The sequence below is a fragment of the Monodelphis domestica genome, chromosome 1 (assembly GCF_027887165.1).
Source record: "Monodelphis domestica isolate mMonDom1 chromosome 1, mMonDom1.pri, whole genome shotgun sequence".
Lineage (NCBI taxonomy): Eukaryota > Metazoa > Chordata > Mammalia > Didelphimorphia > Didelphidae > Monodelphis > Monodelphis domestica.
In genome coordinates, this window is record NC_077227.1 from 358,439,792 (window position 1) to 358,466,187 (window position 26,396).

General features: G+C 38.0%; 1 protein-coding gene across 5 annotated transcripts in view; it reads left to right on the forward strand.

Annotated features, from left to right (window-relative positions):
• Window positions 1–13,534, forward strand: part of SGCD (sarcoglycan delta) — a 1,484,556-nt gene extending 1,471,022 nt beyond the window's left edge. For all 5 annotated transcript variants that reach the window (XM_056821905.1, XM_056821897.1, XM_056821913.1 and 2 more), the window contains 2 exons: window positions 1,992–2,115; window positions 4,836–13,534. In XM_056821905.1, the coding sequence (XP_056677883.1) occupies window positions 1,992–2,115; window positions 4,836–5,009 (298 nt within the window). In that variant the 3' untranslated portion in view covers window positions 5,010–13,534. The remainder of the gene's footprint in view (window positions 1–1,991; window positions 2,116–4,835) is intronic.
• Window positions 13,535–26,396: the final 12,862 nt, after the last annotated feature.

Consider the following 26,396-nt stretch of genomic DNA (forward strand, 5'->3'; position numbering starts at 1 on the left):
TTATTTACAAAGCTCAGATCATGTGCCACTTCTTACTAAATGCCTGGCTTCCAAACTTACCTTGAATTTGTTGTTATTCAGTTGTTGTAAGTGCCTGACCCTTCATGACTCTATTTGGGATTTTCTTAACAAAGAAACTTAAAGTATGTTGGCCATTTCCTCCTCCTGATCATTTTACAGATGAGGGTTAAGTGACTTGCCCAGGTTCACATAACTCGTATGTATCTAAGACCAGTTTTGAACTCAGGAAGATGAGTCTCCCTAATTCCAGGCCTGGCATTCCATCCACTGTACCACTTAGCTGCTCCTTATCTCAAATTTATTTTGTACATCTTGAATGTATTATGTGCTTCTAAATGAACCTGTTGTTTCTCCAGTAGAATGTATAATCTTTGAGGACAGGGACTGTTTCACTTTTGTTTTTATATTCTGACAACCATGAATGGCCCAAAACCCTCCTGAGTGTGGTCTAAACCAGAGTAAAATATAATTAGGAAATATACAAGAGAAAATATAATAAAACATTAATGATAGTAACATTTGGTTTTCTAAAATAATATGTAGCTCACAGATATCCTTATGTATGGTCTAGCAACCCTCATTTCTATTTGAATTTGATACCACTGTTCTAGGTAAATGTCATTTTTTGTGTCATCATTAATCTGTGGGGGTCAAGAAAGGAATGGTGTCATTTTGGGAGAGCTCTAGCTATGCCTCATGAATACATCTGGGGCCTAGATTTTTTTTTCTCTCCTGAAAGATGAGTATAGAAAGTTATTAATACTGAGTTCCTGAATTATCAAAGGAAAAGAATATGGACCAAATCAGCTCCATCCTCTTATCAATCTTACTCTTCCAGACACATTGAGATTTTATAAGGGGAGAGGGTGTCAGAACAGACCACAGTCCACAGTACATTGGGGTCACAATTCTCTTGGCAGAGAAAGAAGAAATTTAGATCTCAGACTAAGTCTCTTCTAAAAGATTGCAATGATATTCCACCAAGAATAGGACAACTGAGGATTCAAGGAAATGGTGGTGCTTCATCTATCAGTATTCACTGGGGTTCCATCTTGACTCATAGAAACAATTCATAGAGCATGGGATAGGAATCTTTAAGACTGTCTAGTCTGGCTCTAATTTTGCAGATGATAAAAATGAGGACCAGGAAGCAAAAACTTGAATACTGAGTCAGATTTGGTTCTAATCTTGGTTCTACTACTTTACTGCCTGTGACCTTAGGCAATTCATTTTCCCTCTCTGGACTTCAATTTCCCATCTGTAAAAATTAATTAGATTAAATGATGTGGTCGGTCCCTTTCTAATGTGAAATCTATTATTCTAAGAGTCTTGGCCAACACTACATAGGTGGTAAATAATAAAGCTAGGATTGGAAACCAGGCCTTCTGATTCCAAACTCAGTATTCTTCCCACTAAAATATGCGGTCACTGCTCATTTTAGGAGAAAAGAGACAGGAAGCATCCAAAGCCCATCTGTTTTCCTTAAGCTCATTAGTTACCCCATGTTCCAGAAATGCTAAGAAGGCAAAGTTATACTAAACTCATGTATTTAGCTCCACTTAGAGATAGAAGGAACTTCAGAGGCCACCTAGTCCAACCCACTCATTTTACAGATGAGGAACTGAGGCCAAGAGAGGTTAATACCTTGCCTAGGGTCATACAATTAAGAAACTATCTGGAAGTGGAATTTGATTCTGATCTTCCCAGATCCAAGGCCCTGCATTTTCCTTTGCCATGCCTCCTCTCCACAGTGATGGAACTGCACAGTGAAATAAATGAAAAGTGGTACATTAATGGATTGGGGGGAGCAGCAATACCACATCTCTGTGGAAAGAGTGATACTCAGAAAATAATATCAAGACAACCAAGATGAGAAGGAAAATGAAGTCAGAGGAAACAAAATTCTTTCCTAGATAAATCAATCAATAGGATGAAAGAGGCTAACATCTAGCTTTTTTTGTTTGTTTCAGACTCGAGTCCCCTACCCGTTCCCTAGTGATGGAAGCCCCTAGAGGAGTTGAAATCAATGCTGAAGCTGGCAATATGGAAGCCACATGTAGGACAGAGCTCAGGCTGGAATCCAAAGATGGAGAGGTAAGCAGATGTGGAGGTGGGCAACAAATGAAGGAGAAGAGTGGCAATGAGTGAGAGGTTTCATACAAATCAAAAGCATTCCATCAAAACTAATCACCAAGTTGATCTAATCCAATTACAACAAATTAGGGCCCGAGGTTGGGAGGAGTGTCAAGACAGTGAGTCTCCCAATTAGGGACTCTCAAGTAGGAGAAAGGGGTGAACCAGGTTAAAAAAAAACATTGACAAGTATTTAATAAAATAAATAAAAATTCAATACAACAATAGAAAATGTTCATTTATGGTTTTCTAAATCAATATGTGGCTGACAGATATTTCTTTTTGAGTATGACACAACTGAGCTAATCAACAGCTCTTTGAAATTATGAAATAATCTTAGTTAATAATTTAGAACAATTCTTGGAATTAATCTATTCCTAGATCTATATAAGTAGCAATCTGACACTACAATAAAAGAGAGATCCACACCTCTCTAAGCAATCTCTTCTCCTTTTGACACTAAGGATGCCGAGATTTTCCTTAGAGATAAAATTGACCTTGCTCCTAGCTCTGGTCTCAGGGACGTATCTAGTCCTTCAGTAAGTTCTGTATCCACCTAAATACGCCATCATGGAGTCTATATTGCTCCATCTTGTTCAAATGACATCATGAAACTTTTTTTTTCTTTTTAAAATCCTTGAGTATTCTTATGTACCCATATCTACCAGCCTATTAACCCTGTCAAAAAAAAGGAAGAGATCAATTTGCTACCTGTTATCTGAATGTTGCCTGTCCTTGACGAAACTGTGCTGGCTATTGTCAGTCACTGCTTCCATTTCTAAATACCCATCATCCATTCTAGACCTTTACCAGAAATTGAAGTGCAACCTAGGTTCTGCTGCTTTCCTCTTTGAAAACTGGGACATTGGCTCAGTCCCATGATACTTCTCCCATTCTGTCCAGGGTCCTTGATGCCAACCAAGAAATCCTACAATGCTGATATACTCAGAAGAATAGGATATAGTTCATTCCAACTTGGGAATTTGAATACATTGAGGGAAACTAAGTGTGTCCTTACCATTTCCTTATTTACCATTGATTTCAGCACCAGAATAGGTCATCAAACAGGTGAAAGATTCTGATGCACTAACTAATTTAATTCCATTTAAATGGTATGTAGTCTGTCTCATTGAATATTAACTCTCACTTAAAGTGGAATAAAGCCAAGAAAAAAGAAATGTGGGTCTGAGTCTATTCATAGTGACTTTCAGAAAGCTTTGGAATGGTTTTTCTTCTTCGATTTCTCTGATGAGTAGATTGAGAGCCAGCCTCAGAATCAGGAAGACCTAGGTTCAATTCACAACTTGGACTCAAATTGTCTATGTGACCCTTGGCAAGTGATTTAACATGTCTCTCGGTGCCCCAGGAAGCTAAGGCTGCAAGCTGCAGATAAACTGCTCTTATGCAACAGTAGAAGGAGTTTACTCACTAAGTGTTCCCTACAATGATAAAATTACATATCTAATCAAACACACTTTATACACAAATGAGCACATATTATGTGTATGCATGTACTTATATATTAAAAGAGATTAATATATCTACATACACATTCCATATATTTATATATATTTATCTGCACACACACTGAAAATTGTCTATGTACGTGCATGCATATGTGCTTGTATATACATGCATACATTCATTTGTGCATTCACACATGTGTGTGTATGTGTGTGTATGTTAGAGCAGCTAAGTGACCCAATGAATAGAGCACTGGACTCAGAGTAAGGAAGACATGATTTCAAATCTGGCTCCAAATACGATCTATGAGACCCCGTGGAAGCCCCTTAATCAGTCTGTCTCATTTTCTTCATCTATAAATTGGGCATAATAATAGCAACTAGCTCACAGGATTGTCAGGGGGGTAAAATTAAATGTTTGTCAAGTACTTTGTAATTAAGTGCTATATAAATGCCATCTATTATTATTATATCTATTATTATTACCAGTCTAGACATATATATATATACACAGAAACATGTATGGCTATTTACATATCTATATAGAAATCTATATTCATAGAAATATAGATGAAAATATTTGTATATTGCTATCCATAGGCATATGTAGAGGAATAAATATATGTGGATATTTTTAAACAACACAGAGATAAAATATGCATATTTATATGTTGATATCAATATCTACATTCCCACAAAGAAATCTACATGCCTATTTATATATCAGTACAGATTTCTAGAAACACAGAAAAAACATTAATCTTCTTCATTCTCCTTGCATGTATGCATGTTCCATGCAAACCATTGACAGGCAAAGATGGGGCTCAATCCAATTTATCTGAACTATCTGAATTGGTGAATAGGACCTTTTGAAGTAGATATGAATCATGAATGGGTCTTGGCAATCATGTAGGTAAACCAGAATTGACTATGGAAATGGCCACAGAAGTCTGTGATTGCATTTCAGTACAGAGGTAATTGTTCTTAATGCACATTGCCACTCTCTGCACATATGCCAGCTCTGGAAAGATTTGGTAATTATCTCTTCATGGACCTCTATGGTATATATATCTATCACAGTCTTCTCTTCTGAACCTCTTAGAAACTGGACTTGAGTTTCCAGAGATGAGAGGATCCTATTCTATCTGAGAATGATACAAAAAAAAATCCATCTCTGTGTATTATTGACCTTGTCTCTTCCTCTCTTGTCTGCTTTAGATCCAGTTAGATGCTGCCAAAATCAAACTACCTAGACTGCCTCGAGGATCTTATTCCCCTACGGGAACCCGGCAAAAAGTATTTGAGATCTGTGTCTGTTCCAATGGAAGACTCTTCCTGTCTCAGGCAGGAAGTGGTTCTACCTGTCAGATCAACACCAGCGTCTGCCTCTGAGAAAGACTGATTGTCATGGACAGTAAAGGATGGCACTGAGGCTGGTTTTTGGTCTCAATGGACTCTTGCTGTGGACTTTTTTGACTAGAACCCGGAAAGCATCTTGGAGACTTTTTTGGTGCGTGTGTGTGCGTTGTGAGTGTGCGTGAGGGTGGGGCTATGAGACTTATATATATTGATAGATATAAATAAATATATATATATATAAATAAATAGATAGATAGTAATAGAATCCTCTGTATAAAAGAAGGTTTCAGTACAAAAGGATCCATGGGTGACCTCCAGTTACACATTATCAGTCTCCCACATCTAAATTCAACCTGTATTGCAGACTGTCAGGATGGCTATCTCCAGACTCCTGAAACATAATAACAATGCACAGTCTGCCATACTGTGCTTTAGACTAGTAGATCCCTTTACTATCATGAAATCCCATTGGCATTAGCCAAAGAGGGACTCTTTTCATGGTGAAGGGTGACAAGGCAGCCCTTCTTTCTTGTCATGGTCCTGGGAGATTTAGAACATCAATTTTGCACTTCAAGGTAGAACAGGGATGGGAGTCAAGCATAGGGGAAACTCGGAAGCCCATGTCTCATATTTTTTTACCATGTCATGGGTTCTTAGTAAAATGGGCTCAAGTTTTAGCCTATTCTCCTTGTTCACATATATCCAGTATCTCAACATGGTATTCCTTACCAAGTATGATGAGTTAACTCCCTCATCCATGCTGCCGTGGACAATTTAAAAGTTAGCTATATTGTAGAGGAAGTAGGGAACTGTCCTAAGTCATGGGTTGAGAAACTCCATTTCCCAGCTGGTGGAGTATTTCTGCTTTGGGCACATTAGCAGGAAGATTTTCAGTTTGTTTCTAGATTTCTCTATCCTAGAGAAAGTATTGTGAAGATCACTCTAAGAATGAAATAATTTTCTGTGGGGGATAACATAAAATGCAGGTATTGTGTACCAGGAAAGGAGGACAACAAATCATTAACCATCTAAAGGTGTGTTTGTTTGTTTAATGGTCTAGATTTAGGAAGAAGATAAAATTGATCCATTTGGGCCACTTAGGAGCAGATATCACAGGAGAAGCTACTAAGAGATGAAATATCACAAAGGTTAAATTCGATCAAAAGAGTTTGATCTTTTTTTTTTTCTCAAGTGCTTCCTCAGGTTCTGTGTGTGGACTAGATTTTTTTCCAGAGCATTTTCTCACAAAGATCCAGCTCAGATCCACTCCATTTAAGATCCAAAGAGACAGAGGTTGGCAACATACTTGATCTTATTACTGGGTAGGTCAAATCCCTACCCTCATTGGGTCAGTATCCAATGCAATCTGCTTATCAGATGCATATGTCATGCTGTTGGTGTCAAGATGTTCCTTTCTAAGTCCTATTGGACTTACTGATTATTGGGAAGGAGTTGGACAGGGGATATGGGATAGAGAGAAGGGGACAGCTTTAATATTAGTAGTAGAAGTGTGAAATCTCCCAGAGCCACTAGTGGCTGCCACACATCCAGAATCACTGTCACCACACATGCCCAGCCATCAGCTAATTGATTATATCTATGGCCATCTTCCCACCACTATCAATGTGAGGGGTCACCCTGGATTGCGGTTGTACTGGGACAAGGGACCATACTGTCTCTGTTCAAAGAGGGGCAAATCTGTGCCTATGCCTTAAAGTCAATGCACTCAGCAAGGAGAAGCACATCTCATTTATCCTGTCATTTGATGTCATTTATTATTTTAGGTAAGGGGGCAGGGGATGGAAGTGGGAATGGCAGAAGTGGGGCAGGGAGGGTGGTAAAGAATAAAATCAAACTAGAGTGAGCCTGGGGAAGACAAGGTGAGAAAATTATGTCATCCTGAATGTGAAATTATGATGGCCAGACCCCACCATGAGGGTCCTCATGTGGAATTCTTGGGAATCCCCCAAATAATCAAGTTTCCAGGGACTTTATCTTCACCAAGATTCAGAGCATTCTTTACTCGTAAGCAGAGGAACCATTCAAGGTATATTCCCTCTGAAAGAAAACTTAGTATGTCTGCAAGATGGCCAAGTTCCCATTTGCAGGTACCTTCCTGCATCCTTAGAAGTAAAAGATATGTGCCAAGAGATATGGTGTCCCCATTGAGAGAATGGATATCATGTGGTAAGAAGCATTATCTGTGTTGCTTTTCATCTTTATTTTAAATCTGGAGGGTCCACACCATCAAAGGAGGATTGGGTTTTTTCCAGGTTCCTTGGGAAGAGTCTTGGGAGGGAGGAATCTCATGAGGTCATTTACCTGCTATTGTGGTGTCAGCAAGGGGTAAAACATGAAGAACCAGAGGCTGAATATGTAGTGAGTTTTCATTGTGAGTGCTAGTGGACAACTAGAAAAGTGAACTTTTGACCAAAAAGAGTCTTTGATCTATTGTGGTTTGAGCTGTCTAAAGTGGAGAGTTATTGTTATTGAGTTGTTTCAGTCATATCCAACTCCAGAACCGATTTGGGGTTTTCTTGTTAAAGATACTGGAATGATTTGCCCTTTTTTTCTCTGACTCATTTGACAGATGAGGAAACTAAAGTAAACAGGATTAAGTGATTTTCCCAGGTCACATAGCTAGTGCCCGAGGTCAGATTTAAACTTACAGAAAGGAATTTTCCTGACCCTGGACCCAGCACTCTCTTTACTGTGCAACTAGCTGCCCAGAGTAAAGATTATCAGAGCTAAAAAAGGCATCCTTCAAGCCACTCTGAAAACTGCTACTTGTTAATGGCAGGGCAGGGGTATCTCTGTCCTTTCTATAATAGTAGTCAGTTCACGGGAAAAGTAGGCCTGGAACTGAGTGGCAAGAAGGACTAGGATATCTTTGGAGTAGGCACCTCTACATAATTATTGGTAAGGAAGGTTGTCAATTTTCCCTTTTCCACATGTTATTTGGTTCAATCAGTATATTGTATGGGGGCAGATGTTCAATGTTCAATCCCATACACATTTGGTCATCTACCATTTGCAAGGCACTATGCTAGATACTGAGGATACAAAGACAAAAATGGAAAAACATTCTCATAAGTCAAACAGATAGCCAGAGGTGATAAACTCCTCTGATGGAGGAGAGAGGGAAAGAAAGAGAAGTAAATTCCTTCCTGTTTTCTCAGTCATCTGTTTTCTCATTATGTGTTCTCTATGTGTCATGGAAACCAACTCTAATCTTGAAGGAATTCTGGGAAAATAGAGAGAGAAATAGAAAAACACTAGAAGTGGAGCATGGAGGGAAAGGACGAGAAGGGGGATGGAAAAGTTTATAAAAGTAATGAAAATTATAGGCAATAGACAAAAAAGCCTAGTGTGTGGAAGTCGGGGTAGTATTTTGGGGTTGTAGTTGGTCAAAATGAAAGCTGAGAGTCAAAGGCTCTTGGTTCCAACCTGCCTATTCTATTTATGGGCTATGAGAATTTGGAGAAGTAACTTGGTCTCAATGGGCCTCAGTTTCTTCATCTATCCAATGATAGAGTTGGGTTGGTTGATCTCTAAGGTTCCTTTCAGCTTAAAGTGTATTATCCTATGATTACCACCTTTGTATTATCATACACATGCAGCAAGTGTACTGGGTCTAGGTCATCTTGATCTTTTAAGTGAATTATGCCCTGATTATTCTTTTGCCCAACTTATGGTATTCCTATTTTTTTTCCTGGGGAAGAATGGTATCAACCCATAAAGAAGTGTCTTTAGAGTGGCATGAAAAGAGATGCTCAGAGAAAGTTGGAGGCATCACTAGTATATATTTTCTTGAAAGCCAAGAAAGCAGCCTGTCATCTTCCTAGCACCTCTGGAAAAGTTACCCAGGACACAAAGGTCTTGAAATTCTTGAGTTCTATTCTCATCTTCTTTTTCCTGCACCCCACAATTCAAAGCATATCTTGGTGCCACTTCTTTCTTGAAGGCAATGGACTTTACATTTCATGGCAAAAGATAAGCAAGGATTTTATTTTGTTCATTTCCTCTCATTTAAAGAAATTACAACTTGATATACTGGAGCAGCAACAGAGTGCTGCTGCTTTATCTATTGTGAGAAAATAGCCTGTTCCATGGTTATGTGTGTCAAATTGGGTCTTTAAAATATATATATATATATATATACATATATATATATATATATATTGACTGCATTGAAGCATTCCACTTCACAACTGCTACCCCAATGGCTCAGTCTTCCAATACTAAACAGAATGTCTGATCCTCCTACACCCGAGGATAGTTTTTCAAATATATACTCAAAAATAGTTTTCACACCTCTACTCCCACCATGATAGGTTTTTTCTTTTCCATGAAAAACATTCATTTTTCCTTTAACAGCAACTTGTATGCTGGGATAAGGCTGGAAGAACATGATTTCTCATCCTCCTGACCAACATCTTTCAGATGCCTTTGAACTTATCAACATTACTCTTGATGGTAGTTGCCAGAATGAAGTAAATATCAAACTTCAAATGGGAGGAAGGGGTATTGGGGTACATGGAATATATCATACAAGAGCAGAGAACCCAGTAAGAGTGTCACACTTTTCTTCTTCTTAACCCTATGGATCCTTCTCTGGTTGTAAATTATAGTTGGGTTGGCTTTTAAATATGCCTAAGAATAAGAGATAAATTTACTGGTCTATAGTTGGACAAATTAATTTATTTTCTTGCTCACTTCAAAGACAAGCATGTGTAGAAGGTGTGTATGCACATAGGAATACTCATTATTTTCATCTCTTTATCTGAGTCCACATTCCTTTTTATATTTTCTCCCCAGTCTTTCTTTTTAGAGATCCCCAAGAGTTGCTTTTAAAGCATTTATATTCCTGAAGATAAATATCCCAACTGTAACCTGGGGATGTAAGACCATAGGGTTGGGTAGTGGGGTAGCTTTTGGTAGAGGATGTTTCTGCTTATCATTTTTCTCTTTTATATTTTCTCTGTTTTGCTTCCTTTCCAACAATAATTCTTTCTTGTGTTGTTGTTTTTACCTTTGTTCTATTCTATTGAGCCTACACTAATGATCAGTCACAAAAGACTCAGAAGAAAAAGAAAAAAGTATTCATCAGTTCTTCTACCTTATGACCTGTCATCTTGCATATTTTGAGTGATCTCTTCCTCCCTGTCTCAATAGTTCCTCAAACATTGATTCAGCTTCCACGATGTGGAAGACACCATAGTAGGTAATAGATTTTGTTGTTTTGCCTTTCTGATCTTCCCTTAGGTGTGGCACCAAATGTTGTCTGTCCCATCCTGATCATTGATCATAAGAATCTGCTTGTTCTTCAGACATCTAGGTGTTTTTCTCAAAAGATCTGTTGTTAAAGATAGTTAATCTCAAAAGATTTTTGCTCTTGGTCATGCTCTCTATACTGACCCTCACCCAGCACCCTCCATCTTTACTGCTGTTGTTGCCTGTATAAGGTATTCTTTTAAAATGTCATGAGTTTGTGGAGAATGTCTTCCCCCCAACTGGTGTTGAATCTTTCTCTCGAGACCTAAGATTATTGTTGTTTTGTTTTTGGTTGGGGTTTTCCTTAGTGGGGGGCTGAAGGAGAGAAGAGCGAACAGGAGAAGGGAGCTGTGTTAGTAAAGCTCCCAGTAGCATGCTCTACCAAAAGCTCCCTACTACTTAATTCTGAGGATATAAATCCCCAGGGTTGGCATAGTAAAAGGAGATATTTTCTGTACTTAGCTGAAGAGAGAAAAACAAGGACGATAGCATTGGCAAAGCAGGAGAAGGATGTTTTGAAGGACATGAATAGAAGTGATGAACTCTTCCCGTATCCTGTGGATATTGTATGAAAAAAAACAATAATTGCCTCTCTCTGCTACACATCCTTTTGCCAACTTTCTGTGATATGAGATTAAAAAGATATTTGATATCTCTTCTTGGGATTAGGAGAGGGTACCGTTGTGGGTGTAGTTGAAGAAGATGGAGGGAAAACATGATGTTTGCAATATTCTAGATTAAGATTGAGACATAGTTTTCTCTCTTCTTAGTCATTAGGTATGTCAGGTCCATTACACTGAAAAGGAGCAAGATAAGTTAGGAATGGATTGATTAGGTCATGGGATCCTAAGTAGGAGATGAATAAGGTACATGTACCCTATGTGTGAGCCCTACTACCTGAGCTATTGCTGAGGGTTGGCAAAGAAACAGAAGATGAGAGCAAAAGAGAGCTATGCCCTTCCCACACCAAGGCTGCAAAAAGGTATCCTCACTGCTACCCTCAGATTTGGGAAGGGGGTTGCTGAAAGAAGCCATGACTGATTCCATTAGTTTCTTGAATTTTTTTCTTTCAGCTACAGGCAATCCAAATGCTGTTTGTCTTCTGGAAATAGTGGAAGGGATAATGTGTGAGAGAGATTAACCTGTTATACATTTAAAAGAACAGTAATTGAGCTTATCTCAGTAGAAAATCTACACTATGCTCTTTGTCCTTTTGTGTGTCTTTGCCCACTTTTATTAGACAATGAGAAACAAGCTAGCCTTAGTTTGCCAACATTATTGATGGAGATGAAGAGGGGGGTTCTTCCTCCCACTATCTCTCTCCAGAAAGTCAGCCAATCCTCCCTTTTCCAAAATTCTAACCAGTTCACCTCAACCTCTCCATCCCACACAAGATCCCAGGAGGAGCAAAAGCTAGCTTCAGAGAAAAATGTAATACAATAATATATAATTTACCATATACGCGAACATCCATTCTCTCTGGCTTCCTCCACTTACAACTTCATAGAACTTCTTTGTCTCCCTAGACTCTCCTTTGTGTTTGAAAGCACATTTATCAGAAAAAAATTGTCACTGAAGATGGGTCAGTAGAGACAGAGGTCTATTTTTATTTTATACACACCCCTAGTATCATAAATTGTATTAATTCCATGATTTTATATGTCAAGATCTGTGTATTAGACAATATTTGTGGTAAATTACACACATATTCCCCTATCATAAATGTGGCAATGTTTCTCTCCCTTCTCATCCATGTATCTGTCTCCATGATTAATGACATTTATGTCAATCAACTGATTCTAAGCCAGATCTAATCCCACACAACACATCTCTCACTCCTCCCTGTCCTGCCCCCATGTATTCTAATGATATAGAATCATTAGTTAGATAAAACTATTTTAAAATGTCTTTGGGATTTAGACATGGGGGCAGAGAATAACATGGAAAGAAAATTGCATGTACCAAATGAAGGAAATGCATACCAATTAATTCTCTAGTGGGAGAAACAACATAAAAAGGCAAATGTATTTTGTCATTGTTTAAATAACTCTTAGTGGATGAACATGTGTTTCTCTAGAACTATTCACATGTTTTGTCCATTTTCCTCTCTCCATCTTCACCCCTCCTATTGCAATCCATAGGCAGACCAGAGTGATGGACCAGAGAGCCTATCTTCTATTGCTTCTACACAAAGAGGAAAAAAAGGGAAAAAATAAATAGCATACTCTGTGTGAATTTATGTGTTTTGGAGGAAGAAATGGTCCAGCACAGGTGCCATGTAGGGAGAGGAAAAATACATGTTTCTATAGCTAAACCCAAAGGCAGAAATAAGAGGGAGGGGACATGGGCTATAGCTAAGATCTGTGTCTATTCTTCATATTCCTAACTGACAAAGAAGAATGTGTGTGTTGGGATAAGGTGGGGAGGGAGGTCAGGGGTTGGAGTGGGTAGGGATTTCAAAGGATGGAGGGTAGAACCAAGAACTCTGTCTCTGGAGAAGAAAAAGCTGTACCTCTGCCTACCTACCTGCCAAATTGTTCAGAGAAGAAGGTTTGTACCCTGCCTCCAGGCAGCACCTCATATTAATCCCATACTCACCTTCCACAAATTCCATATTGCCATGAACTTATCCATTACTGGTCTGACTGTGTTAACATGCTGCCTCCTCCTCATCCCCATAGCCTTGGCTAGAAATGGACTCTCCTTTTCATTTGTTAAAGACAGACTTAGACAAAACTGGCCCCCTACAGACCCATCAAACCATTCAGACACACCCTAGAGACTCAAACACTCAGATCCCTAAGCATAGAAGGGCCTTTCCAATTCTAGTTTTCTCCAAATCCATATAGCACTCTATCATCTAGACGAGGAGCACCAAACCATTCCTCTTTTGCCAACCTAGGAGAGATTCCTTCTCATTCCACCACCCTTTTGGGCCCTCTATCACTGTGTGTGTGTTTGTGTGTGCACGCATGCACACGTGCGTGTATGTCCTGAAAAAAATAAAACAAATCAACCATACAAATTAATGGTGTATCCCTCACAGAGATGACATCTCATCTTCTTCATCATCACCCTAATCCTTGCACATACTCTATGCAAATTTTTTATAAGCATTGCAATAAATGCTCTGAAATGACAAGGAATTATTTTACCTTTCCTATGACTACTACTACTCTCTCTTTCTGTATACAGAAACTTTGTATTCTTCAAAAGGATGAATTTCAACTGCAGTCTTGTACAAAATTATCTTAATAAAAAAGTCATGATTGTTACAAAGGAAACCCCTCTGGTGTCCTGCTTCATTTCCTCACACTGGCGGGCAAGTGGTCAGAGGTGGGGCTGGGAGTTACACTGTCTTTAAAAGTCCTCAGAGGAAAGGAGAGCTAGATCTTCACTAATCACAAAAATAGAAACAGACATTTTACTACTTGAATAAAGTGAGAGAGAAAGAGGGAGAGGTGGGAGAGAGAGAGAGAGAGAGAGAGAGAGAGAGAGAGAGAGAGAGAGAGAGAGAGAGAGAGAGAGAGAGAGAGAGAGAGAGAGGAATTAAAGCACAAAACTTTAATTTAAATAAAACATTATCAAGTTGACTAGCCCAGGCAGCAGCTTTCCCAACTAGATTACACGTAAGTATTCACCCATCCTCAGCCAGGGGAAGCATCTCTTGAGACCCTGGACCACCAGGAATAGGATTCTCACTTTACACAGTTCCATTGCCACTCCTCAACCAAGATGACTCCTAAAAACAACCAAAAAAAAAAATCTGTCATGCCATGAATTCTTCAATACTTCCCTATGAAGAGTTATAGGGACAAAGAAAATTTAAAAATATCATCTCCATCTTATCCATTCATCAGCCATTCACCCAAATTCCATTACCTCCACCTACCCCTATTCCACATACTATCTTTAAAGCACCTACCTCAATTCTCCTCACTTCCTGTCCTGTAATTGCCCCTAAACCTTCATAAATATTCCAATCAACAAACTTTCATTTAGCACTGAAATGTCAGATATGGTACAAGATTCAAGATACAGAGGCAAAAATGAAAAAATTTATGCCCTTGAAGAGTTTATAGTACATTCGAATGCCATTGTAAAAGAATTCCTTTTCTTCCCCACATCAGTCTTTTTCTCCTAGGTGTTCACCACCAGCTAATCCAAAGGATCCTTAACCTTGTGTGTGAGTGTGTGTGTGTGTGTATGTGTGTATGTGTGTTTAATGGATCCTTTTGATAATATGCTAAAGTCTAGAAATATCTTCTTTGAAAAATGTTTTTAAACATGTAAAATACATTTAATTTCAAGTTCAATATATCACAAATTCAATTATACTGAAATATAGTGAGAGTAGCTAGATGGCTCAGTGGATTCAGAACCAGGCCCAGAGTTAGATGAGAGGTCCTAGGAGTTCAAATCTGGTCTCAGATACTTCCTAGCTGTGTGACCCTGAGCAAGTCAATTAACACCCCCTCACCCCCCCCATTGCCTAGTCCTAAACACTCTTATACCTTGTATCCGATACACACCAATACACAGTATCAATACACAACATTGATTCTAAGACAGAAAAAGGGCTTTTAAAATATATAATTATACCAAATTTTTAAAAACTAGTTTGTCAGCCCCAGGTTAAGAACCCTTGATTCCCACCATTTACTCAAAATCTCTGCTCACAATCCTGTATTGTCCCTTACTATACCCAACACATATCTGAAAACCCCTTCTTGACTATTATAAACCTCGCCCAGTCTGTTTCCTCAAGAATCCGCCCACTAATCTTATTCCTCCAAAATCATTCCTTTGCAGTCTCTCACACCTCCACACACTTATCTCCAAACATGTATCATACCACTGTACATAAATAGAAATACACTTTTCTATGGTTAGTGAGAAATTGACACAACACACATCCATTCATTTTTTCTTCTTCTCAGCAGAAATGCAAAGACTTTCAGACCAAAAGGACCAATAATATGAATGACTTTACTGCCTTCCTCAGTTTCCATTAATACACAAAGCAAAGCAAAACACTTCAAGGGAGGAATTATGTGGCAAATGTGGAGAAATTACAGTGGAACCTCTGGGGGGTGGAGAAGGAGAGGGAAAGTGTGGGAGCAAGAGCTAGAGCAAGAACAATATGACAATATAATATTCTTTAGAATTAACACACTATTCCTCAAAGCATTCATCCAACACTCCCCACTAGCCACCATACTCTCAGGAGGGTTAACAAACCATCCCAAGGGGCACATATGAGGATCCTTTACTACAACAGCCTTAACCAGCATGCTTCAATTCTTGCCCACTGCGTACCTCACAAGTGACAGATATGGAACCCATAGTAGGGAAAAAAGATTGGAGGAAAATCTAGGAGCGGGGAAGCAAAAGATGGTATCTTGGAAAGAACACTTGATCGATCTCTAAATAAGCCAAAACCATTGACTTTAAAAACAGAATATACAGAGACAACTTATAGATTGTGAATCTTCCAGAAGATTGTAACAAAAGAAAGAACTTTAAATACCCCAAACAACAGAAACACATGAAGGTAAACAAATATAATTTATCAACAAATGAATCAATAATGAAATAATTATCCCAAATTTAGATGTTGTGTTTCTTTAAGAGAAGAAAAAATAAACAGACCCCACTGACCTAACCCCCTGGGAACCAAGGTTAAACAAGGTCACTATCTCAATGATCTTTAGACAAGTGATTTAACCTCTCTGGGTCTAAATTTCTTCATTTTGAAAATGAAAGAATTGGATGTGATAAGCTCTAATGTACCTTTCCACTATCCTTTTACATGAGTCCTCACTTCATAAAGTAGGACATTCGAGTCCCAGATCTGCCAATATCACCACCTAAAGCATGTCACCTAAGAAAAACCACCCTAAGCTCCAAGTTTCCTCTAATGGAAACTCTCACTATATCACTATAAGGTCAATTGTTTCAAAGCCATCAACATTAACCTTTCCATGTCTCTAATTTCATCCCCAATTCTGGGAACTTTACCATTTTGGGAGAGCCAACAAAACTTTAACTTCTTCAATGCTTCCATAAGTGTTGTCCTCTGTAGTTTCTATTATATATATATATATATATATATATATATGAAAAAAAAATATATATATATAATATGTACATACTCTTTAACTGCAAATTCTATCCTTCACATAAAATAAAAATGAATAAATGTTGCTTTCACTATATATAGACAGAAAAGTGCTTAGAATATATACATTCATGTGTATATTTATCCAAAGGTATCTTAAAGGTAAGGCCCCTTCTTATATAGAATGAGTTAGCATTTTGCATACAATCATTTAAATACAAGTATTTAGAGGAGGTCTTTGATTCGTTCCTTGAGAGGACAACCAATCCAAAACCATTCTCCTGGGTCTTGTCAAATAATTGGTTTGTATTCTATTAATAGTCTCTTGCTTTTTTGCCTTCACCTCTAAAACAAGCTGAGATTGCCCCTCTTTGCCCAGTGGATCATGCATCATGGATAAGATCCTTCTTATCCCCATTCATTAGTCAACCTTGGGGAAATCAATATTCTACTTGCAAATGCTTATTCTCCCTCAGTCAATTAATGTATGCAAAAATCCTAAAGCATAGACCTGGATGCACAATAACATATAATACCGTGCTCTACTAGTCACCATCTAGGAACCTCTGGGAAAAAAAAGGAAGCAGCCCCCAAAGAGAGGACTTTGCCTAGATACAAAAATGAAAGTTTGGAAGGTTATTTTTGAAGCTGTCAAATGATAGCAATCAAGGAAGCTACTATGGTATCATCCCTTTTGAAGTCCATAGTATTTGCTCCCTTCTCCAATTGGCAGTAAGAATATTTCCTTTAATAAATCCTCTTTGGATACTTGTAAGACTTAGAAAACATATAAGTCTTATGCACAAGTTTCCCTTCCCTCCACAGCTTAGATACAAGGTTACCATAGCACTCTTTGTTTGGAGAAGTATCTGCCATCAAACGAAAACACTGAAATGGGTAGAAGTCAGTTGAGTCTCCTTCCCATTTTTAAATCCTGCCAGTTGACAAAGCCTTCATTCCCTTGATTGCAATGAAAGTTGTTTGGCCTAAAGTTTTTTCTTCTGCTCTACTGTTAGCAGCCAACAGTTGCTCTCCACACCAATTTCTCCAATTTCAGTGATGAAGAGATGTTATAGAACAATTTCTCTTCACAACAATGACCTGCTTTTTACAGTGTCTATTCATTTATCCATCAAGCAGTAAAATAAATCCATCTGAGTATTGTGGGATGGGGATAAGGGATCTCCAGGAGAGACCTCAAACCAAAAGGTCAAGGCCTCATGAAGGGAGAGACATTGAGTCATTCTGGGATGGTTAGCAATGATGAAGGGAGCACAGTGGTGATGAGGAGAGGAGAGATTCACCTGAGATATGGCTGGGGAAGGAATACCCACTGAAGGTGGAAATAGGAGCATACCGGCCATCAACACTACCTAAATGTTAGCATCCAGGGCAAAGACTTGATTTCCCAACTCTAATTAAACCTCTAACCTCAAGACTTTCCTATAATTTGAAATCTCAAAGGATCCTAATCAAAACACCAGAGAAGCATGAATCTAATAACATTTTCTCTTCTAGGAAGATAGACAATGAAGTTGTCACTAATGTCATCTCTTCTTTCCCAATCCACAATTAAGCCTCCATCTCACCTCCAGAGCAGTTCTAACCTTCATCCCCACTTATTCCCCCTCCCCTCAAACCTAGTTTCTATCAAAGGAACTGCCCAAGGGATGCATTTAATAGATCTTGCCCAATACCAGAGTTCCACTTCAATACCCAGAAGCTACCACCTCCAAACCACACTTCTATTCCTTACAGTTCAGTCACTTTTTCAGTTGTGTCCAACCCTTCATGACTTCAGGTGGGGTTTTCTTGGCAGAGATACTGAAGCAGATTGCCATTCCCTTCTACAGCTCACTTTACAGGTATGGAAACTGAGGCAAACAGAGTTAAGTGAGTTGCCCAGGGTCACATACCTAGTATGTATCTGAGGTCAAATTGGAACTCAGGAACATAAGCCTTCCCAACTCCAGTTCAGGCACTGTTTCCCTTTCCATTCCTTATACCTCATCCCCTTTTCAATGCTGTAATACAGTATATTTTTATACTACTATATAATACAATCTCTATGGAGTTAAGGACTATCTTACTTACTTGAACTGTTTTAGAATGCCCAACACTTAGCACACAATAACAAATAATAAATGTGCTTGCTCTCTCTCTCTGTCTCAGATCCCTCTGTTGTCTCTCTCTCTGTCTCACCATTTCCCTTTGTCTGTCTTTCTTTCTCTTCCTTCCTCTCTCCCTTCATGTCTTTCTTTATCTCTGTTTCTCTGTCTGTGTCTCTCTTCATCTCTCTCTCCCTGTGTCTCTCTGTTTCCCTGTCTATCTCTTTCTTTCTGTTCTTCCCTCTGGCTTTCTGTGCCTCTCTGACTCTGTACCGCTGCCTCTCTGTTTCTATCTCTCTGTGCCTTTTCTTTCTCCCTCTCTATCTCTCTCTCTGTAACCGGCTAAATTCTTTCCAAACTACACACACAAACACTCGCTGATTCTAAAGCCCATGCCTTGCAAGCTGCATGTCCTCAGGATCAGGGCCGATGGAAAACAATGCACAATAAATATTCTAGATTTAGACCTCTTCCTCCAAGACCTGGCATGCAACAGACAAGACGGCTTGTAACTTTAGATTTAAGGACTCAAGTTTCCAACAGCCAGCCATCTAGGAAACACTTAGAGTAAGCAGCAATCTGCCACACCTGCCACATCTTCCTTCCAGAGTCATCCCCTTGTTTTCTCTGGGAGAGAATACAACTACAAAAGAGAAAAGTCCATATTAATAACATGGAAAACATTAAAAACAAGCTTTTGAACAATGATACATGTATAACCTAGTGGAATTGCTTGTCAGCTTGGGGCGGGGGAGGGAAGAGGGGAGGGAAAGCACATGAATCATGAAAGCATGGAAAAATATTCTAAATTAATTCATTAATTTTTAAGAGAAAATTCTGGTTTTCCTCTCTAAATAGTACTTATTCATCAAACCTTTATTAAATGCCTTCTTAGACCATGCACTGTGCTAGACACTGGGGAACCAAATAAAGGCAAAAACAAACAAAAGCAATCCCTGTCCTAAAGGAGATCACAACCAATGGGGGAGAAAATGTGCAAATAACTATGTGCATACAAGCTGCATCAGATAAACTGAAGGAAATCTCCAAGGGGAAGGAAGCTCCAGCATTTAGCAGGGACCAAGAAAGACAGTCTTAGATCACTTCACCTACCTCACTACTCATTTAACTTAGTTGGGTGCAGACACCAAACCTAGGAGGATTTACTTAATCCTTTCCCTGCCCTAAGACCCCATCCCCACTGTCCAGATTGGTGGGCACCTCAGGCATCCACCATCACCAGCCCCAACCCAGGTCCAACCATGCTTCTCCTCATTCTCTGGATTTCTCAGACAACATTTATGGCACACCTTTGCTACTCCCCTCCCACCCCTTAAAGTTCTGAGACCACAGTCTAATTAACTGTCATAGCCCTACCTCTTAGCCAGCTAAGTAGCAAGGTGGATAGAGTGCTGGGCTTTGAGTTAGGAAGATCTAAGTTCAAATCTGACCCTTGACACTCTCTGTTTGCTCCATTTCTTCCACAAGAAAAAAAAGGGGGGGGGGGAATTATTACAGCTCCAGGCACAAAAGCCTGGTGGTTTGTTAATAGTAGGTGGTAGGTTTAAATGCTTATTCCCCTCTGACACCACTCTTCTATATGTGCTATCTCCCCAAATCCTTATCTTCTTGTTTTTGGCATCACTCCTCTCTATGTGTCTCTATATGTATTTTCTTTCCCACATTAGAATGTAGTATTAAGATATAAGCTTCCCAGTGTCGCTTTTTTTTTGGTCAGTATTTTTATTGTCGACCTGGGTAAACACTTAATGAATTCTTTAGAAAAATTATTATTCATCTAGAGATGGAAGAGATCACTCTTTATATAAACTGAAGAAACTGAGGCAACTGAGGGTCAGGGAAGTTAAGTGACTTGCCCAAGGTGACTCTGGTAATGAGCACCAGAGACAGGATTTGAACCCAGGTTCTTTGACTTCAGAGTTAATAATCTTTCCTCTGTAGCAAGTCAGGGTACTAGTAGAGTTAGAATCAGACAGCCTAGGTTCAAATTCATGACAATAGGGAATCATATATCCCTTGAGCCTCTGTTCCCTCATCTGAAAAATGGGAAAGTGTCACTCATCACTACAAGATGCTTAGAAATAAAATCCTTTTAATCTCTAGAGAAACATAGGCTCCCTCTTCCTATGGGGAACAGAATCTGAGAAACGCTATGAACTATCCCTTTGCATTCAAGAACTCTAGTAACATTCCCAGAGGTTTGCACTAGTAATGGGTGGAGTATAAGCAACATCTGCTTTCATACCAAGGAGATTCAGAGACTAAAAGGAAAGCTTGGCTAGCAGGAACTTTAGAGATCTAAAGTTAGGTTCTGGAGTGCCTATGTGTTTCAGAGCAACTGCAGAGAAAGAAGGAGGGGAAAAAAGCTTCCTATCAGATATTTTGTGTGCAATTATTCCAAATGTCTAAGGGATATACTAGATGATTAATCCCCACCTTGAATTCTTGGTCACTCTCTTGGGCCTCAGCCCAGTTTAGTTCACTCTTCTAAAATGGGACTTATACTACTATTTCTCTATAATCCCATCACATCAAAAATTCCTTATGCATCTGTTTGGAGGTCTTCCTATTTAATTAACATGGACTAAGACTTAAAGTAACTCTGAATCTTTTATTGTCAAGCAATGAGACTCCTGGTAAAATGTATATAATATCTAGGAGTCAAGATAACAAGGTAATCAAGATTTGTACAGATACAAATGCAAAATACTTTTCAAAGAAAGAAAGAACCAGTTCGATGTTGCGAGTTGGTCTCTGCCAATATACTTAAAATGTTGATACTACCTAAGTTAACTTACAGATTTTAGTTCTGTACTAAAAGCATATTTTATAAAACTATACACAATAATTTCTTTTAAAAGATAAAAAGGTCTAGAAAAAGAAACAATGAAAAAGGTAGCAATAAAGGAAAATATTCTCTTGGACTTCAAGTTATACTATAAAACAATAATCATCAAAACTATTTGGTATTAGTTAAATAATAGGAAAGGAAAACAATGGAGCAAGCTAGCTAGATAAGGGAGAAACAATTAGTCTTAGTTACCCACCATTCAGTAAATCCAAGAACATATAATATTTTAGGAAGAATTCTGTATCTTATAAGAACAGCTAAAAATCATGGGAAAGTTTGGCAAATTTAGGTGTAGAATAACATCTTATAGCATGCACCACAATAAGCTCAAAAGTCTTTTTAAATAAGTACTAGATTAGATCATATCATTAAAATCAGAATAAAGAGAACCCATTTGGGTGACATACTATCTATCTGTCTATCTGCATATGCACATACTATATATATATACACACTATATACATATTATACATATATACACATTCTATACATATGTATATAATATGCATATAGATATATAAATGTGTGCATTTTTGTATACATTTACATATATGTTTATGTAGGTATAGTGTGTATATGGGTATAGCATTTCCTAGTAGCCAGGATTACTGTTCATTTTCCATTAGGTAAAGTCCCAAAACTTATTTATATACATTATGTATAAGAGAAGAAATTGTGAAGGCTCAAATAACATAGACATGGCTCTAAAAAGCCTCTCTATTTTGTTCTAAACACAGGGAAAGCATGAAGTAGAGCTCATACCCATTGCAATCACAAGATGCAGTTCACTTGGGCCACGGGAATATCTGAAATCTCCTACTTTCCATTCTCCTTTGAAATTCTGACTAGTCTTCTAGATGCCCTAGTCATCCTGACCTGGGAAACTGCTTGTCTGCTTTTATTTTCTACCTTAAAGGTTTCTGTTTAAAAAAAAAAAAACCTAGCTGATTTTCCCTTAGAATTTAAGCCTTTAGAAGTTTGTGAAAGAAAGAAAAGTTTCAGGATTTTATTTTGCAACTTTATTGACTCTGTCTAAATATGTGGTCTAGGAGTACAGAAATCTGAGGTCTGGAGTTGGGCTTCATTTCCATCATCTATAAACTAGAGAATTGGGCCTCTCATTCTTGCCCTGTTTTTTTTTGTTCCCTCTATTTTTTAAAAGTTGATCTTAATTTATTCTTATTTGTGTAATTTTTTATATTATAACCTCCTAATTATTCCTTCCACGTTAGAGATTCTTATTAATAACAAATATGTCAGAACCAGTTAAATCAACTCATTGGTCATAAATAAAAACCTATGCCTCATTCTCTATTCTCTTTTTTTCCACAAGTAGGAGATATGCATCATCATAAATTGCTTGGAAGTCAATTTCAATTGATTCCAATGCAGTGATCATTCAATCATGGCATATATTAGAGGTTTGTAATCTTTTGATGCTATTTTCCTTTACATTGTTATGGTCATCTAAGGGTAAATTATTTATTTATAACACACATATCCCTAATCCAGGCCAATCATAAAGAAATCTGATTACCATGACTACTCAAGAAAAGGACTTCATATTCATAAGCACATATCAAGTAGCCAAAATGTATAGTTGAATATATTTTTGTCCAAGAGCAGGAACATGTGCCATTGTTCCTCCCATTGTCTACAACTACCTATAAATCTTAACTACAGGTACAACTGAACTGAAGATCTATGAGATTCTATCTTTTCTTTTCTTTATCTATTCTTTAATACCATGCCACCAGCCCTGTCAAGTGGATCATCTCACCGCCATGACATTTCCCTGTTCAATCCTATCACACAGTTGCTGTACCTCTATATTCCTCCTACCTCAACTAAATTTGCCCCGAAGTCTCTGCTATGGCTTTCCCAAGTGTCAGCTGCCTATTATGTGAACAGCACTAAAAAACTGGGATATCCAGATATAAAGTTCATTTCTTTACTGCTTAAGAAACTTAGCTCTTTTTAAAAATTCTATTTTATTTTACTTTCAAGTTGGCATTTTCTCTTTCCCACTTCCCTTTCTCCCTACTGAGAAACAAAGAAAAATAAAATCCTTTACAAACATGTATAGTCAAGCAAAATAAATTCCCATCTTGGCCATGTCTATACATACATGCTTAGTTACATGTACACAGATATTTGTATATTCAAAGTATAGATCATATCACATGTATGTGTATGTGTATATACATACACACGAAACACAGAAATTTACCTGAACCTACTGTCTGTCTGATTTGGTAATAGGTAGTAAGATTTAACTCAAGTTCTTTGAAATTGTAATTGGTCATGTGCTAATCTGAATTCCTAAGAGCTCAAAAGTTGTTTGTCTTTATAGTATTGCTGTTGTTGTATAAATTGTCCTGGTTTGCTCACCTCACTTTGCACTGGTTCATACAAGTCTCTCCAGGTTTCTATGAAAACATTACCTTCTTCATTTCTTGCAAAACAATGTTATTCCATTGCCTTCATAGCCCATAACTTCATATACTATAACTTGTCTAGCTATTCCCTAATTGATGGACATCTCAGTTTCTAATTTCATTACCACTAAAAAGAGTGATGATATAAATATTTTCTTACATATAGATATTACCATATATATATATATATATATGATTAGTAATAGCTTATATTTCTTCCTTTGAAAACTGCCTAGTTGTATTCAATGACCATTTATCAATTGCAGAATGGCTAAGAACCTTAACTTTTGATGGGGAAACAAGACACACAGACCAAATGCTGAGAATCAGATTATTATGCTTATAATTTCTAGATATTTTTAGAGTCAATACTGTATATTGGTTCCAGATGAGGCAATGGGAGTTAAGTGAGTTGCCCAGAATCACATAGCTAAGTATCTGAGGCCAGATTTTAACCAGGATCTCCCATCTCTAAGCCTGGCTCTCAATCCACTGAGCCACCTAACTGCCCCCCATCATATTCCAACATAATTGAATTTGTGATATGTTGAATTCAATTGTTTTAGATATCCCCTCTCTGTAGATATCCAACTCTCTGTCAAATGAAAATTTAACAAACACGTTATCTAAGCCTTCTTCCATTTCAATGGGAAAAAAAGTGAAACAATACAAGTCCACACATAGATTCCTAAGTGATTCTACTAGCCACCTTCTTCCAAGTTAACATAAAATCAGGCCATTAATTACTACTTTGGATCCAGTCATTGAATTTGTTTAGAATCCAGCTAACTATACTGTCATCCTGTTCATATCTTTCCCACAAGAATAGCATTAGAGCCCTGGAACCCTGGGCAAGTCACTTAACCCCAAATGCCTTGGTCCTTACTGCTCTTCTGCCTTAGAACCCAATATAAAATCTAAGACAACAGGTAAAGTTTTATTAAAAAGAAAAAAGGGAGAATAGCATTAGAGACTTAGCCAAACACCCAGCTGGTGAAGCAAGATCGTGTGTAATTGAAAGGATTATATTTCCCATGAGGCTATAACTCTCAAGGACAAAACTGATCAATGTTCCCTGGGCTCCAATATCTGGTGGCTGCCCCTGAAATGTAGAAAACTTGAATTGGGAAGGAATGGAAACTGCTCAGAACTCAATCTAGTCCATCCTTAAAGCCTCAGGAAAATTGTAAAATTACAGTCTCTTCAGTAAGTCATGTTTTCCATATGACAAAGCTCTTTTCCATTTGTTGAAGTAAGGTTTACCTCCCTGATAACCTGAAGAACAGAGAGTTTTTTGCTTAGTTTGTTTATCTTCCCTCTTAAGAGAGATACCTGTCTTCACTTTCAACATAGACAAGTTACTTGGTGTTAATAAAAATACAAATATAGCAAAGAATGTGTATAGTGTGCACTTAATAAAAGATTTATTGAATTGAATGATAAAATTTGAATCTGGCCAAATGTGTTTAGGCAGAATGGAGGGCAATAACAACTAGGAAACACATAGAAACTATGTTCTTGGAACAGTAAGAACCAAAGCTGAGTAGATATCTTGAGGAATAGTAAAAAATAGGGGAGAATTAATGTCTAGAGTACCTTAAAAATCAGAGGACTTTAGATTGACAAAACAGAGACAATAGTTAGAGAGGTCTAATGTAATAGATTTAGTGTGATAAATTCTATATTCTAGTCCAAGTGCAATTACTGATTCAATATCTATGATAGGATCAATATTTTCCTCATGTACCTTTCTGATGGCCTCAGCTTCTCTGACTTTCCTGACACAATTTCCTTTCCATAGGATTGGACCCCCAAAAACTCCTCCTTCCTTAATTCAGTTTCCTGGAGCATTAAAGGACCCAGTAACTCATACTTGAGGCTTCTCAGACTTTTGTAGGTGCCTACCACATTGGCTACCTGCCATAACCTGACCAGATGCATTTCTAGATGGAGACAAAAAAAGAGACCACTCCAGAGAAGTGGGATATATCATTGCTTTATTACTCTTCTATATTTGGGCAAAGTAAGCTTCCTCCTTTGTTGATAATCTCTCATTCTGTCTCAATATCAACCCTGAATTGACAGGGCCCTGGGGGTCAGAGCCCCAACTCCAGTGTTATGTTATCCAGGCAAATCAACTGCCCTTTCTGGGCCTCAGTTTCTTTTCTATAAATGAGGAGGTTGGGCTAGATGTTCTCTAAGGTCACTTCCAGCTTTAGTAATCCATGAACTATTCTGCATACAAGAATGCTGGAAGGGGTGATATACAGAGAATTTAGATAGGAAGCTTCCATTGTAATTCAAGTGATTAGGGCCTAAATTAATGAGAATGTTAAAAAAGAAGATATTTATTTCAGGCAGTTAAAAAGAATGTGAGATAGATGGTGCTGAAGAAAAAGGGATGAATCAAGGACTCTCTGATACTTAGTGTGAGAGACTGGTGATTCTGTTGACAGAGAATTAATGATGGACAGAGGAAAACATTATGAGTGTAGTTGTAGGCTGGCTGATTTTGAAGTGGGAATAGGATACCCCTAGGGGAAGTGTCCAGAAGTCAAGAGAGCTATAATCCTAAAGATGTAGATTTCAGTCTGACTCCTAGAACTA